The sequence below is a fragment of the Eleutherodactylus coqui genome, chromosome 4 (genome assembly GCF_035609145.1).
Source record: "Eleutherodactylus coqui strain aEleCoq1 chromosome 4, aEleCoq1.hap1, whole genome shotgun sequence".
Classification (NCBI taxonomy): domain Eukaryota; kingdom Metazoa; phylum Chordata; class Amphibia; order Anura; family Eleutherodactylidae; genus Eleutherodactylus; species Eleutherodactylus coqui.
Window position 1 is genome coordinate 155744265 of NC_089840.1, and position 13960 is coordinate 155758224.

Below are 13960 nucleotides of genomic sequence, written 5' to 3' on the forward strand. Positions count from 1 at the left end.
CATTCCACCCCACCATAAACCTGACATTAAGCTACTCGTATACCGAAATCAACTTTTTGGACACCACCATAAAGATTTCAAACAACTCAATACAGACATCCCTATACCGAAAACCGATTGATCGGCCCACATACCTCAGATGGGACAGCTTCCATCCCAAACACATCAAAAAGTGCATTGTCTACAGCCAGGCCATCAGATACAACCGGATCTGCTCCAATCCAGCAGACAGAGAGGAACATTTATACCATCTTAAAAAGAAATTTATAAATCAGGGCTACCATCCCACTTCAATTGATCACCAGAGCCACCAGGATACCCAACTACTCGAATCAACTACTCCAATACAAGGAGAAGGAAAGAAACAATCGTGTGCCTCTAGTAGTGACCTACAATCCGCAACTAGAGGTACTAAGGAAAACCGCAAAGAAACTCCATCATACCCTACACAAGGATGACCGTCTGAAAACCATATTCCCAGACCCTGCCCTTCTATGTTACAGGCCACCTCCTAACTTGAGGAACTTTATAATCAGGAGTGCATTGCCCTCTGACACACAAAAAGGAACTGATCCCTGTAATGTAAGGAGCTGTAAGACCTGCTCACATATACTGACTGCGGGCAGGATACGGATCCCCAACACACAGCAGGACTATAAGATCCCAGGGACATTCACATGTTCCACGTCCAATGCTGTGTACTTGATCCTGTGCAGTAAATGTCCTGTTGGGGGGCTTTATGTCGGAGAAACAGGGCAAAGACTGAAAGCGAGGATGAGATCTCATCGCCACACGATTAAACACAGAAACAGAGAATTACCAGTGGCCGAGCACTTTTCTAACTATGGACATGACATAGGAGACATGAGAGTTTTGATATTGAAGGGTGAGTTCAAGTCGCAAAACCACAGAAGAATTTGGGAATATAAATTGAAAACAACTTTTGACACGCTGAATACTGGGTTAAATTATTCCCCAGGATTTATGAGTGAATGGGAGGTGTGAGACATTTATTGCACAGATAAGACCCCTATCAACAGTAATTCAGGGACCATAAACTTTCACTCCCTTTTCGGTGTCTAGTAGAGATGAGCAAGCGTACTCGTCCGAGCTTGATGCTCGTTCGGAATTAGGGTGTTCGAGATGCTCGTTACTCGAGACGAACACCACGCGGTACTCGAGTCAATTCCATTTCCTTTCCTGAAAGTTTTGCGCCATGTTCTGGCCAATAGACATGCAGGGAAGGCATTACAACTTCTTCCTGTGACGTTCCACCCCTATCCCACCCCCCTGACGTGAGTGGCTGGCGAGATCAAGTGACCGCCGAGTGTATAAAGCAGTCCCGCCCGCTGCTTGCCTCAGACATACGCTGGCAGAGATTAGGGAAGGTGCTGTTGCTCATTCAGGGATAGTGTTAGCGTCTACAAGAACCCCAACGGTCCTTCTTAGGGCCACATCTGACCGTGTGCATTACTGTTGTGGTTGGCTGGGAGCAGTTTTGCCCTTTTTTTTTTATATCAGGCATGCAGGCTATAGCGTTCTCAGGCTGCAGTCTGGACTACATAGTATAGGGGCAGTATTGGTCAGGCAGGGAGAGTGGTAGTGTGGAATCCTGTCTACAAGAACCCCAACGGTCCTTCTTAGGGCTACCTGTGACCGTGTGCATTTAATTCCGTGGCTGCTGGGAGTTGTAGTACCTCACTATTGCACAGCTATGCCTGCTTGCAGGCTTCTGTATAATTTTTTTTCTGGCTGCAGTTTGCGTAACATAAGCGCTATCTCCCTCCAACTGCACGCCAATAATTCAAAAATTTTTGCCGTCAACTGCACGCACAGCGTACGGCGACAGCCCCTGATAGAGGGCAAGTCAGATACACGCTATATAGCCTGCACTGCATTTCCCAAGAATTTTATTTTTTAAAAATCCTTCTTACGGCTACCTGTGACCGTCTGCATTTCACTGTGTGGCTGCTGGGAGTTCAGGTGTATCACTACTGTATATCGCACAGCTAGGCCTGCTTGCAGGCTTCCGTATAATTTTTTTTATTGGCTGCAGTTTGCGTAACATAAGCGCTGTCTCCCTCCAACTGCACACCAATAATTCAAAAAAATTTTACACCGCTCTGTGTCTGCCGTCAACTGCATGCACAGCGAACGGCGACAGCCCCCGATAGAAGGAAAGTCAGATACACGCTATATAGCCTGCATTGCATTTAAAAAAAAAAAATCCTTCTTACGGCAACCTGTGACCGTGTGCATTTAACTGCGTGGCTGCTGGGAGTTGAGGTGCATCACTATTGCACAGCTAGGCCTGCTTGCAGCCTTCCGTATAATTTATTTCTGGCTGCAGTTTGCGTTACATACCCGCTGTCTGCCTCCAACTGCACGCCAATAATTCACAAAATTTTTTACAGTGCTCAGTGTCTGCTCTATTCGTAATCCACCATGCTGAGGGGTAGGGCTAGAGGATGTGGACGCGGGCGAGGACACAGAGTTTCAAGTGAGGGTGTGGGCATAGGCCGAGTTCCTGGTCCAGGTGAATCGCAGCCGGCTGCTGCGGGATTGGGAGAGAGGAAAGTTTCTGGGGTCCCCAGCTTCATATCACAATTTTTGGGTCCACGTCGTAGACCTTTATTACAAAATGAGCAGTGTGAGCAGGTCCTGTCGTGGATAGCTGAAAGTGCATTCAGCAATGTATCGACCACCCAGTCTTCTACGCCGTCCACTGCTGCAACTCTGAATCCTCTCGCTGCTGCTCCTCCTTCCTCCCAGCCTCCTCACTCCATGAAAATGACACATTCGAATGAGCAGGCAGACTCCCGGAACTGTTCTCGTGCCCCTGCCCTGATTGGGAAAAAATGGTTTCTCTCCCACCTGAGGAGTTTGTTGTGACCGATGACCAACCTTTGGAAAGTTCCCGGGGTCCGGGTGATGAGGCTGGGGACTTCCGGCAACTGTCTCAAGAGCTTTCAGTGGGTGAGGAGGTTGATGATGATGATGAGACACAGTTGTCTATCAGTGAGGCAGTAGTAAGGGCAGTAAGTCTGAGGGAGGAGCGTACAGAGGATTCGGAGAAAGAGCCGCTTGATGATGAGGTGACTGACCCCACCTGGTTCGATAAGCCAACTGAGTACAGGTCTTCAGAGGGGGAGGCAAGTGCAGCAGCAGGACAGGTTGGAAGAGGCAGTGGGGTGGCCAGGGGTAGAGGCAGGGCCAGACCGAATAATCCCCCAACTGTTTCTGAAAGCACCCCCTCGCGCCAAGCCACCGTGCAGAGGCCAAGGTGCTCAAAGGTGTGGCAGTTTTTCACTGACAGCGCGGACGACTGACGAACAGTTGTGTGCAACCTTTGTCATGCCAAAATCAGCCGGGGAGCCACCACTACCAGCCTCACCACCACCAGCATGCACAGGCATATGATGGCCAAGCACCCCACAAGGTGGGACGAAGGCCGTTCACCGCCTCCGGGTTGCACCACTGCCTCTCCCCCTGTGCCCCAACCTGCCACTGAGATCCAACCCCCCTCTCAGTGTGGGCCGAAGCCAACCTGTATTTGATCTCACGTTAGCTCAGCTATCCGGGGCACTGCAATGGGATTTATTTATGTACCGTCGGTGGGTTCCAGGGAGCCACCCATGCTGTGGGTGCACACAAACTTCCCATTGCGGAGTTGTACCTGCCTGTGACTATGAAAATAGGCCAGATTGACTAGGGCATGCAGTGTGGGCCGAAGCCAAAATATACTTTATCTCACGTTAGCTCAGCTATCCGGGGCAATGCATTGGAACAAACAAGAGCAGCAATACAGCGCTAATGAGATGTTCACAGCTACGCTAGCATTGGAGACCGCTCTAGGCCCGCGATTGCTGAGGGTTTGTGCAGAGGCCTATGTCCTGGGTGCAGTGAAAGTCCGCTTCCTGCCTACGATTACTGAAGCTGTTGGCCGAGGCCTATGTCCCGGGGGAACTGCAACTGCGCCAGGTTGGGGCTGTGCAGCTTTTTCCTGGCTAATCCAGTCATTGGAGCGGTGAAAGGAAAGGTAACTGATTTGCTGAGCCCGTCGCAGATGAACTAGCATCGAAGTCCGCTTCATGTCCGCGTTTGCTGAGGGTGTGGGCTGAGGCCTATGTCCCGGGGGAAGTGCAAGTATGCCAGGTTGGGGCTGTGGAGCTTTTTCCTGCTAAACCAGTCATTGGAGCGGTGAAAGGAAAGCTAACTGATTTAATGAGCCCGTCGCAGATGAACTAGCATCGAAGTCCGCTTCATGCCTACGATTGCTGAAGCTGTGGGCCGAGGCCTATGTCGTTGGCGCGGTGCAAGTCTGCCATGTTTGGCCGCTCTGATTTATTTATTGTTCATGTCTTGGGTTGCCTAGGACCCACCTATGCTGTTGGTGCACACTTAGTTCCCATCGCGCTGTTTGACCTGTCTGGCACAAAGACACTGACTGAGTTGGGTAGGGGGCAGAGTGCAGATGGCTTTCCCCTTGCGGTGTCAATGCTATGCGACACCTAGACAGAATGAATACTGTGTGGGCACATGGATTGCCCATAGCTATGTAACTCATGCCCACGTTTGCAGCTCCTGACGGAGGTGGCACAGGATTGGAATGAAGATCGACCGTCAATTTCTCATCGATTCTCTACAGCATTGTGGGCTATCCCCCCGCCCCTTTTAAAGAGGGTCGCTACCTGGTCCTGCCAACCCTCTGCAGTGTGTGCCTCCTGTTCCTCCTCATGGCAGACGCACCTATAAATAGACATGAGGGTGGTGTGGCTATGCAGCCAGCGTGTGGCATGAGGCCGACTGAAGGCTGTGCAGGGACACTTTTGTGTGCGCTGCGGACGCAGGGTAATGCGGGGGGGTTGGGCAGCATGTAACCCAGGAGAAGAGGCAGCGGTGTGACCCGCAGGCAGTGATTGTGCTTGCTTGGAGGTAGTGTGGTGCTTAGCTAAGGTGTGCCTTGCTAATGAGGGTTTGTCCGAAGTAAAACTTGTTGGGGGGGCTCACTTTGCCGCTATTGTGGCTTAATAGTGGGACCTGGGAGCCTGAGATGCAGCCCAGCATGTTTCCCCTTGCCTGCCCTATCCGTATCTGTGTCGTTTCCATCACTTTCGTAGGTTTTGAAGATTTGCACAAATGAAAACCTTAGCGAGCATCGGCGATATACAAAAATGCTCGAGTCGCCCATTGACTTCAATGGGGTTCGTTACTCGAAACGAACCTTCGAGCATCGCGGGAAGCTCGACTCGAGCAACGAGCACCCGAGCATTTTGGTGCTCGCTCATCTCTAGTCAAAAAGTAGAAAGGCGGATCCGCAGCACTCCAAATTTTTGCTCCAAGCAGAAAAATTTTTTCACTTAGTGCACGCCAAAATTCCAAATGCCAGATCCCGGGCACCAAAGAACAGTCCAAATAGTATAAATAGGAATGGCAGCACAGAGGAATGAATCTTCTTACCGCTGGTTGCATAGATTGTAAAGCATCGTTATTCCAAAGTCCACAGAAATAAGCAACGTTTCGACCAAAGAATGATGTGGCCATGCTTGAAAAAGACCACATCATTCTTTGGTCGAAACATTGCTTATTTCTGTGGACTTTGGAATAAAGATACGCTCATCTCTAGTGTCTAGTTAAAAATGTTTGTGTACCTCTTGTAGCATTTCTGGCCTGACCCCCCCCCCCCCCCTTCCCCAATAGTAATTCAGGGACCATAAAACTTTCACTCCGCTATCAGTGCCTAGACACAAAAAGTTTGTTTGCTGTTGCAGAATTCCTTTTAAGTGCAAACCAATCACATCCATGTCTGTGCCTTGTCATAAGTATGTATGTTATAAGTGTGTATAAATATTCATGCCTCTTCAGATCTATTCAATTTTTAGCCTGACGAAGAGTCCAAAAGTCTCGCAAGCTTGCTATTACATCATGTATTTTTGTTAGCCATTAAAAGGTATCATATCTACAAGATTACGTGGTTTCTCTTGCTGGGAACAATCACATTTTGCTCTACTGGCTAACACGGTACCAAACCTTTGTTTTCATTATATCATATTTCTCTTCCTGTGTTAGGTGCTCTAATTTTCCTTGTTTGTTTCCCATAATATGTGCATTTGTGTAGAAACATTTTAGTTCGTGATGAGTGTCTCTTGCTCCTCTACTTTCCTTCAGAATTTTTTGTTGTTCTTTTTTTCCTCTTCTAACAATAAGGTTCTGAATCATATTCATTAGCTGTACATTTTAGCCCAGCCTATCATTTACCTTCTCATATTATTCTAGTTTAAAGCTCTCCTGATAAGCGTAGCAAGGCACCTGCCAAATATATGTGTTCCTGTCTTTTTAAGTTCATTATATAGGTAATTTATTCCATGGTCTAGACCAGGGGTCCCCAACCACCGGTCCACAGACCGGGGCCGGGCCGTTATGTGTTTACTGCCGGTCCGCGGCACCGCAGGGAACTTTTGTTCTAAAAGGAACAATCCCGCGGCCCCTTCAGCAGCGCTCTGCACTCTCACACTAACCTGCTATAGCACATGTGTCAAACACAAGGCCTGTGGGCCGAATCCGGCCCGCTGCCTCATGATATGTGGCCAGTGGCGTGCCGACACCGCTCACCACTGAAGCGATTACCAGCTGGGGTGCCGCAGCTCCCCGCTGGTAATCGCGCTGTTGCCACTTATCCCAGCGCACACTGACGTCAGTGTGCAGCCAGGATCCTCCTCCCCGAGTCCCCTGTTCATTAGTTCCGCAGGAGAGGACTCGGGGAGGAAGCGTGTCAGGCTACACAGTGTGCGCCGGGCTCAGGGCAAGCAGAGAGGGACCGACGCTGACAGCAGGGAGGAGGTAAGTATATGGGTTGGGGAGCTGCTTATTACTGGGGGGGTTATTACTGTGGAGGGGGCTGCTTATTACTGAGGGGTGGGGGCTGCTTATTACTGGGGGGGCTGCTTATTTCGGGGGGGGGCTGCTTATTACTCGGGGGGGTCTGCCTATTACTGGGGGTGGGGCTGCCTATTACTGGGGGTGGGCCTGCTTATTACTCGGGGTGGGCGGGCTGCTTATTACTGGGGGGGGCTGCTTATTACTGCCCTATGTGTGTGCTGGGGGGGATAAATTATATGCTGCCCTATGTGTGTGCTGGGGGGGGGAGATAAATTATATGTTGCTTTATGTGTGTGCTGGGGGGAGTAGATAGATTATATACTGCCCACTGCCCTGTGTGTACTGCCAGGACATTCTAAATGTCATAATTAAATAAGTATGCACTAAACTCCAACCCCCTTCATAACCCCGCCCCCATGTAACCAAAGCCCCGCCCATGTCCTGCCCCACCCTGCCAGGCCTTGTAAAAATGGTCTTGCTTGAAGCCGGTCCCTGGTGCCAAAAAGTTTGGTGACCACTGGTCTAGACATTTAAATTTGTGCTGATGGCACCATTGATGTAGCCAGTTTTCCACCTCTAGAATCTTGTTCCATCTCCTTACTCCATGGCCAACCAGTGGGGGAATGGATGAGAAGACTACCTGTGCTACTAGTACCTTCACCTTTCTACCGAGGTCCTCAAAGTCTCTGCAGATAGTTGCAAGGTCCTTTTTTGCAGTGTCATTTGTCCCTACATGTATAAGTAGGAATAGGTAGTGGTCTGTAGGATTGAAGAGTCTTGATAGCCTATCAGACACATCTTTGATTTTTTCATCTGGAAGACAGTACACCTTTCGTAAGGTTATGTCAGGTCTGCAGACAGCAGCCTCTGTTCCTCTCAGTAGGGAGTCCCCCACAATCATCATTCTCCTTTTTTTCTTCACAATAACACTTTTTCTCCATCCATTTTGAGTGCTTACTAGACTGTTTTTATGGGCAAAGTCATTTCTTGATGTACCTCTTTATTGTTCTCCTGCGGGAGAGCCTGGTACCGATTCCCGAGCAGTATAGGTGCTGATTGTCTCCTGATCCTTCTTTGGGTTACATGCATCCATTCCTCTGCTTCTGCAGGTACACTCAAAATGTATTTGCCTTCAATATTCTGAAGAGTTATTTCTGCTCTGTCATGGAAATACTTATCTTAATGAATTTCAATGTAGCTGTTCTATCCTGAAGACTTTGCACCTTTTCCTCCAGTAAAGTTTGGCTTTTCCTCTGGTAAGTCTGTAAATATATAGCATGCGTTGCAGCTCACCATATGGCTGCTCTCCCCTTCCATGTTGCACATAGTGAGTTCCAAACTTCTAAAAGTAATGGTATTTAGCCTATAAGATGTAAGAAGTACAACATTTTGGTGTCGCAGTTAGGTGCACAGTCTGGCGATGTCCTCCAAGCAGTTAGACCTGGCTAAACCTAGCAATCATCCCACTCACAGCGACTCTTCCCAGAATGCTCCAGAAATAAGCAAATTATCTTCCAGGAGCTCCAATTTCTGGTCCTTCCTGCTTTGTGAATAACTTATTTACCTTTATTGTGGTGTACCAGATAAATACTGTGTTCTGTGGCTCTCTTTCATGCAGAATGTGAAATCAAATTTGGTTTCTGTGCTCCCCCATCCGTTTCTTAGATTTCCGCCCACTTTTTTTTTTATTTTCTCTTCTTCAATGCTAGCTGTCTATTCTTGTATCTCTGTTTTGCTATACAGCTACTTTATGTTGTTTCTTCCCTTGGGAAACTACATGTGCTTACTCTTACTGCCTTCTCATTTTGGTTGGTTGCTCCACGCTGCAGGGTATCTGGTAATTTTAAGTCTCCTAAACCTTTTTTCTCTCCCTTTTATGTGTAAGCTGGTACTCTTAGGGATCACTCACCCTTATATGATATTGTTTGTTTTTTGTTAGTTTTAGTTTTTTCTTGCCTCTATTACAAGCCTATAATGGTCTGCTGTGGAATCTCTTGCAGAGTGTTTTCTGATATAATTTGCAATTCCTGTATGTTTTGCCTTTTCTATAGGGAATCACAGGGACATAGTCTTTTTTGCTTGTTTCATTATGTTCACACAGTATTTTAAGACAATGTTTCATGAACAATGGATATATGGTGGGCTCCCTGTTTTGCTTGTTTATTTTTTTTTAAATAAAACTGCCCTGAATCAATGAAAGAATGTGGTGTATTTGCATAAGAAGGTAGCCTGCTATTCCCAAGATTTTAAGCTGCATAAAATCCTGAACGATGATCGTTCAGTGTAAACAGCAGCCATTCAATACTTAATGGCTGCTGTGTTAAGTGAATGGATAGGGTAGGGGGAGTGAAATCCCCTCCAACCGTCCTGGCCCCCCTGATGAGCAAGCCAGCAATACTCGCTCCTGTGCAGCAGCACGGGAGCGAGGACACACAGGGACGAGTGTCAGGCATTGTTTGCCCAACATTTGTCCCATGTAAATGGACTTTTGAGAAATACTGCCTCAGATAAAATGACGCTAATTTATTTACATTTTACTTCATGCACCTTTATCTGACTCCAAGTTGGAACGTGATTAAGGGGTTACCTTAGCTCTTGAGACCTGGCACCTGGCAAGTTGAACAGTGGGCCAGTTATGCAGTAGAGGAGTCAGCAGCACATCGCATATAACCACCTTCGTGGGGAAGACAATCTAACAGATGGTGCCACAAATCCAAATTACCGTCGACTCAGCAGTCTCAAATTCGTAGTACAGCAAATGTAGTAAGGTAAATTCACAGAGAGGGCAGCACAAGTCAAACTGAAAATTTGAAAAAGCCCTATTCACAGTCGTGACTTAGTTAAAATAATACATTTTATTAAGTTTTATTTAAAAAACACAATTGGGCACAACAAAGACACAACACGAATTCCAAGTTGTAAGGAAAAACGTCAGCCCACCGATAATCAATTAGAAATGGGTTGGTGGGTTTCAATAATACAGCTTGGTATTTATTCTGATACTCCGTATTTGTTAAGGTTGCTCATCAGTCAGGGGTACAGACTACAAAGGAGCTGTTCATGGGAATTCCATAAACAAACCCCCGATAGGATATCTGTAGTTTTGAATAATATTCTTATCAGAACCAATGATTCTTATAGCGACAGTTTATTGTAGCTGCATAAAAAACATGCGACGTTTCGACACAAAGCGGTCTTTGTCAAGCATATTATTTTGAGCTACAATTAACCTTATGGATTTTTTCTAATGAAACTTTGAATGGATTTAAGTTCCTGAGTGCTGCACCTTACTACATTTGCTGTACTACGAACAGCTGGCTAGTGTCACTTAATGAAACTTCAATTTGGGTCCTTCATAGAAAATATATAGTACATCTTAAGGTCCACCAATTCTGCCCTCAAGTATCACATTATTGTTTTAGACTATGTGCTAGTTTGGACTCTACTATTCATATTTGGTGGAACTATCGATGAGTGTGCAGGTTGTGGTGCAATATGAGTCGTGCAACTGTAAAGGTTTTTGGATGGTCTATATCTTTTCGCCTGACGAAAAGAGGCCAGTGGTTTTACTAATACACAATACAACCTAATTCAATTCATCAAGATGGTTACTTCATACACATCGCCCACAAATGGAGATCAGCTTATGTACCATATATGGCTGTTATCCAACGGGTGAACCAGATTCTATTCTGTGAAAAAAAATTGGGCTAATGTTTCAGACAATGAAGGCCTATTTAATAGCTGCCATGCATCCTGCAAATTTAACTTTTCCTATTTTTGCGCACAAAAAACTTTTTTTTTTTAAGATCTGCTTTTATGTTGCTGCGTTCCAAGAGCCAGAATGCTTTTATATTTCCATTAATAAAGCTCTATCGGGATTGTTTTAGTGGGGTGAATTCTTGACTTTATTTATATAATTTTTTGGGAACATATAACATTCTGATTACTTTTTATTCTTTTTTTTTAGAGGAAAGATTAACAAAATCTGAAATTCTGGCTAATTTTTTTATTTTTATTTATAATGGCTTTCTCCATGCAATGTAAATAATATGTTACATATTACATCAGCCAGCCAACAGCATGGAGCTGTCACATCCACAGCCCACGTGGCTTTAATCCCAAGAGCAATCATGTTTTTACGGCCCTGGAGATTAAAGCCCACATAGGCAGGTCGTAAAAACACTATAGAGGTTAATAATAAAAATACATTGCATAAAATAGGTAACTGCTGTACTGTTCTTTCGTATTCATCTGCACAAATCTTTCCCATTAACAAGCATTTTTTGCACATTGCTTTAACCAGCTTTGTCACATATTCCATCAAGGCACTTTATAGATTCACATTGTCCCATTTTTGAACAGTAAAGCTAGTTTCATTACCTGCTCTGATATGGTTTAGTGAAGCTAACATTCGTAGCATAAAAGATGCAGGCACTGTAATGGTGTTTCGGGTTTCTTCCAACATTAATTCATTACGTGAAATAACCTAGATATCCAAAACACATACAGAAAATGGATATTATTATCAAAGTGCTGGAATATAGAACTAAAACATAAATATTCTAAATTAATCCTTTAATTAGCATCTCCAGGGTTATCTTTGATAAATATATTTTATGAATTGTATGCTGTGTGCTGGAGAAATTCAGATAGCATTGCCTTGAAGCCAGCCATATTGTTTGTACATTCAATTCATCATGATCAATTCACTGGGTAAGAGGAGTGAGCCCATCTAATTATTTTTCTAGTTTTTTTTTTGTTTACTGCTTAACAATCTTAGTCAACAAAAAATGAAATTGTGTTGTATTGTTCATTTTGCAATGCTCTTTTTGCTTTTCTACAAAAACACTTTTAGGCCTTAGTCAGACGGGCGTTTTTTGCCGCGATTTGCGCATGCGCATGCGTCCGGCGATTTTATAAAACCATTGCTTTGCAATGGTATCGGACACATGAGCGCTTTTTATGCGCTCGTCCGATAAATTATAGAACAGAAATCGCAGATCGCACCTATCTGCGATCTGCGATTCCTGTTCTCTTCTCTATATGCGCTCAATGGGGCCGGCGGCAGCAGCGCCGACCCCATTGAGAACATATAGAAGACAAATCATTCTTCTCTGCAACAGCTGTAACAGCTGTGACAGAGAAGAACGATGTTTGCCCATTGAATTCAATGGAGCCGGCAATACAGCCGCTCCATTGAAAGCAATGGGCTCCCGGCGTGCGCGGGGTGAATTGTCGGGAAGGGCTTAAATATATAAGCCCTTCCCTGCAATTCATCCTAAAATGTGTTAGAATAAAAAAAAATTGTATACTCACCTTTCCGCTGCAGCCGGAGTCCAGCCGCGGCCGCTGTCAGTTGTCCTGAACTGCTTCTCGGCACTATTCAGCCGGCGGGGCTTTAAAATCCCCGCCTGCTGAATGATCTGCCTCTGATTGGTCACAGCCCTGACCAATCAGAGGCAGGTTTCACTCACACACCCATTCATGAATTCATGAATGGGTGAGTGACTGCTGCCTCTCAGCGCTGAGCCAATCAGGGGCAGGTCTGACTCACATCCATTCATGAATTCATGAATGGGTGTGAGTGAGACATGCCTCTGATTGGCTCAGCGCTGAGCCAATCAGGGGGCAGGTCTGACTCACACCCCCTTCACACCCACTGCAGGACGGCCGCGCGGAGCTCCGGCTGCCGGGAGAAGGTAAGTATATATATATTTTTTTTATTTTTACACATTTTAGGATGAATTGCAGGGAAGGGCTTATATATTTAAGCCCTTCCCGACAATTCATCCCGGGCTTGCCCGCAGCGCATTGCTTTAAATGGAGCTGGCTCTATTGCCGTCTCCATTGAATGCAATGCGCTGGACAGCTCCGGCCTGTTTCTAATGAAACGCGGCTAGGAGCAGATTTTCGGGCGATTTGCGGGCGACTTGCGCGCACCGGTCACGCGATTTGCGGATGCGCATCCGTCATGCGATCCGCAAATCGTGTGAAAAAACGCCCGTGTGACTAAGGCCTTATAGTCTTATGCGGGAACATTACATTATTGCTTGTGCATTTGAAATAATGAAAAAGTATGGCGTGTTATTATTGGACAACCCTAAAGGCATTTGCTAAGCTGTATATACAGATGCGAATGAGGAAAGGAGGCCCTTTCTGGGATAAACATGCATATGATTTTGTGGAAAGGTGTAAAGGCCCATTTACACGGCGCGATGATCACTCGAACAACAGTTTGAGTGACAGCTTTGAGCGACCATTTTGCATAAACTAATAAATAGCTATTTAGCTACTTAATAGCTTAAAGCCTTTAGCTGAATGCAGTTAATAGCCGGAGGGCTATTATCTCCATTCAGCTCCTTTGTTCTCTGACGAGTAATAATGCTATCAGCACTACCTGCGGAGAACTCAGCGAGCCGTCCTAATAAAACCGCACAACAATTTTTAGGTTGGCCTGAATTTAACGATCAGCTAGCAGTGCACGATGGCCGCGTGTTTAGACGCAACGATTGTCGCTCAAACGATCGTTTTTTAGCGATTTTTGAGCGATCATCCCTCCGTGTAAATGTGCCTTTACGACTAAAGAGGCTATGTAACAGACTCAGGTTTCAGATTCATGTTTTAGATTGCTTGAACACAAAATATAAACATAAAAAATAGAAAGTGCTAGGAAGTGTGAATATATGGTCTGCTGGTTCAGCTGAGAGATCCCACCCAGCAACAAAATACTGAACATATTCCTGCAAGCAGTAAGGAACGGATTGTATGGGGTATAATTGGATGGACACATGACATAGGGATTCTTCGCAGTCTGTAGTCATGGAGATATCAAGATTTATATATGAGCTATAGCTAATCAATGAATGACTGTGATTAGTTCATCGAGCAAAGGCTCTGATTGGCTGAGGCGGAGCTCCTGAAACAATCAGAGCAATCACTTGCTGGAGGTGGGGTATTCAAGCCCTGTCACCAACAATAGATACTCTGTCGGCATTGAGAACTGCACAGAAGCCTGCCAGAGCACCACAGCCCAGCGGGAGGGACCCGAATGGTGCCTGCTAGGTGAGTATTGCTTTTT

The 13960-nt window shown here is 45.8% G+C and overlaps 1 protein-coding gene across 5 annotated transcripts in view; it reads right to left on the reverse strand.

The window, feature by feature from the left end:
* The window catches only part of DCAF6 (DDB1 and CUL4 associated factor 6), a 992542-nt gene that overhangs the window by 18469 nt on the left and 960113 nt on the right, over window positions 1-13960 (reverse strand). For all 5 annotated transcript variants that reach the window (XM_066600328.1, XM_066600324.1, XM_066600329.1 and 2 more), the window contains one exon: window positions 11263-11368. In XM_066600328.1, the coding sequence (XP_066456425.1) occupies window positions 11263-11368 (106 nt within the window). The remainder of the gene's footprint in view (window positions 1-11262; window positions 11369-13960) is intronic.